General features: G+C 34.3%; 1 protein-coding gene across 1 annotated transcript; it reads left to right on the top strand.

Annotated features, from left to right (window-relative positions):
- Positions 1–95: 95 nt before the first annotated feature.
- Positions 96–989, top strand: Phum_PHUM619470 (histone H1-II-1, putative; the record flags this gene model as incomplete). The annotated part of the gene is made up of 1 exon (XM_002433218.1): positions 96–989. A coding segment is annotated over one exon (894 nt), but the record flags the coding sequence as incomplete, so codon positions are not given.
- Between the last annotated feature and the right edge of the window lie 25 nt (positions 990–1,014).

Below are 1,014 nucleotides of genomic sequence, written 5' to 3'. Positions count from 1 at the left end.
CGGAAAAAATTCAGGAACAAAAAGAAAAAGTTTTGGAATCTCCAAAACAAGAGAGACAATCATTTATAAAATCAGAAATAAACGAAAGAGAAAAAATGGCGGAAAATAACAATAAAGAAGAATGTAAAACTACTTCAAATGAAAAAATGTTAGATGTTAAAAACAAAGAGAAAAAAGATGAAACGAATAAAGAAAAAGAATCGACGAAAGTTGTAGAGCAAATACAAAAACCTAAAGAACAAAAAAATAATTTGAATAACAAAGAAAAATTAAAAGAACCAGAAAAAAAAACAGAACAGAAAACTAAAAAATCTGATGTCACGATCGATGCAGGAAAACCGTCGGATAAGAAACCTGAAAAACTTCCGTCGGAAACAGTACCTGCAAAACAATTGGATAAAAAACCTGAGAAACTTCCGTCGGAAACGGTACCTGAAAAACAATCGGATAAAAAACCTGAAAAACTCCCGTCGGAAACAGTACCTGAAAAACAATCGGATAAAAAACCTGAAAAACTCCCGTCGGAAACAGTACCTGAAAAACAACCGGATAAAAAACATGAGAAACTTCCGTCGGAAACAGTACCTAAAAAACTTCCGTTGGAAACAGTACCTGAAAAACAACCGGATAAAAAACCTGAAAAACTTCCGTCGGAAACAGTACCTGAAAAACAACCGGATAAAAAACCTGAAAAAATTCCGTCAGAAACAGTACCTGCAAAACAATCGGATAAAAAACCTGAGAAACTTCCGTCGGAAACAGTATCTGAAAAACAATCGGATAAAAAACCTGAGAAACTTCCGTCGGAAACAGTACTTGAAAAACTTCCGTTGGAAACAGTACCTGAAAAACAATCGGATAAAAAACCTGAGAAACTTCCGTCGGAAACAGTACCTGCAAAACAATCGGATAAAAAACCTTCGAGTGAGAATTTGGAAAATGCAAAAGACAAAAAAGTAAAATCACCGAAAATCGAATCGGACGATAAAGTAGTACCACCAAATTTAGTTGAAA

The sequence above is a fragment of the Pediculus humanus genome, genomic scaffold (genome assembly GCF_000006295.1).
Source record: "Pediculus humanus corporis 1103172108603 genomic scaffold, whole genome shotgun sequence".
NCBI lineage: Eukaryota > Metazoa > Arthropoda > Insecta > Psocodea > Pediculidae > Pediculus > Pediculus humanus.
This window is presented reverse-complemented; position numbering and strand designations above follow the sequence as displayed.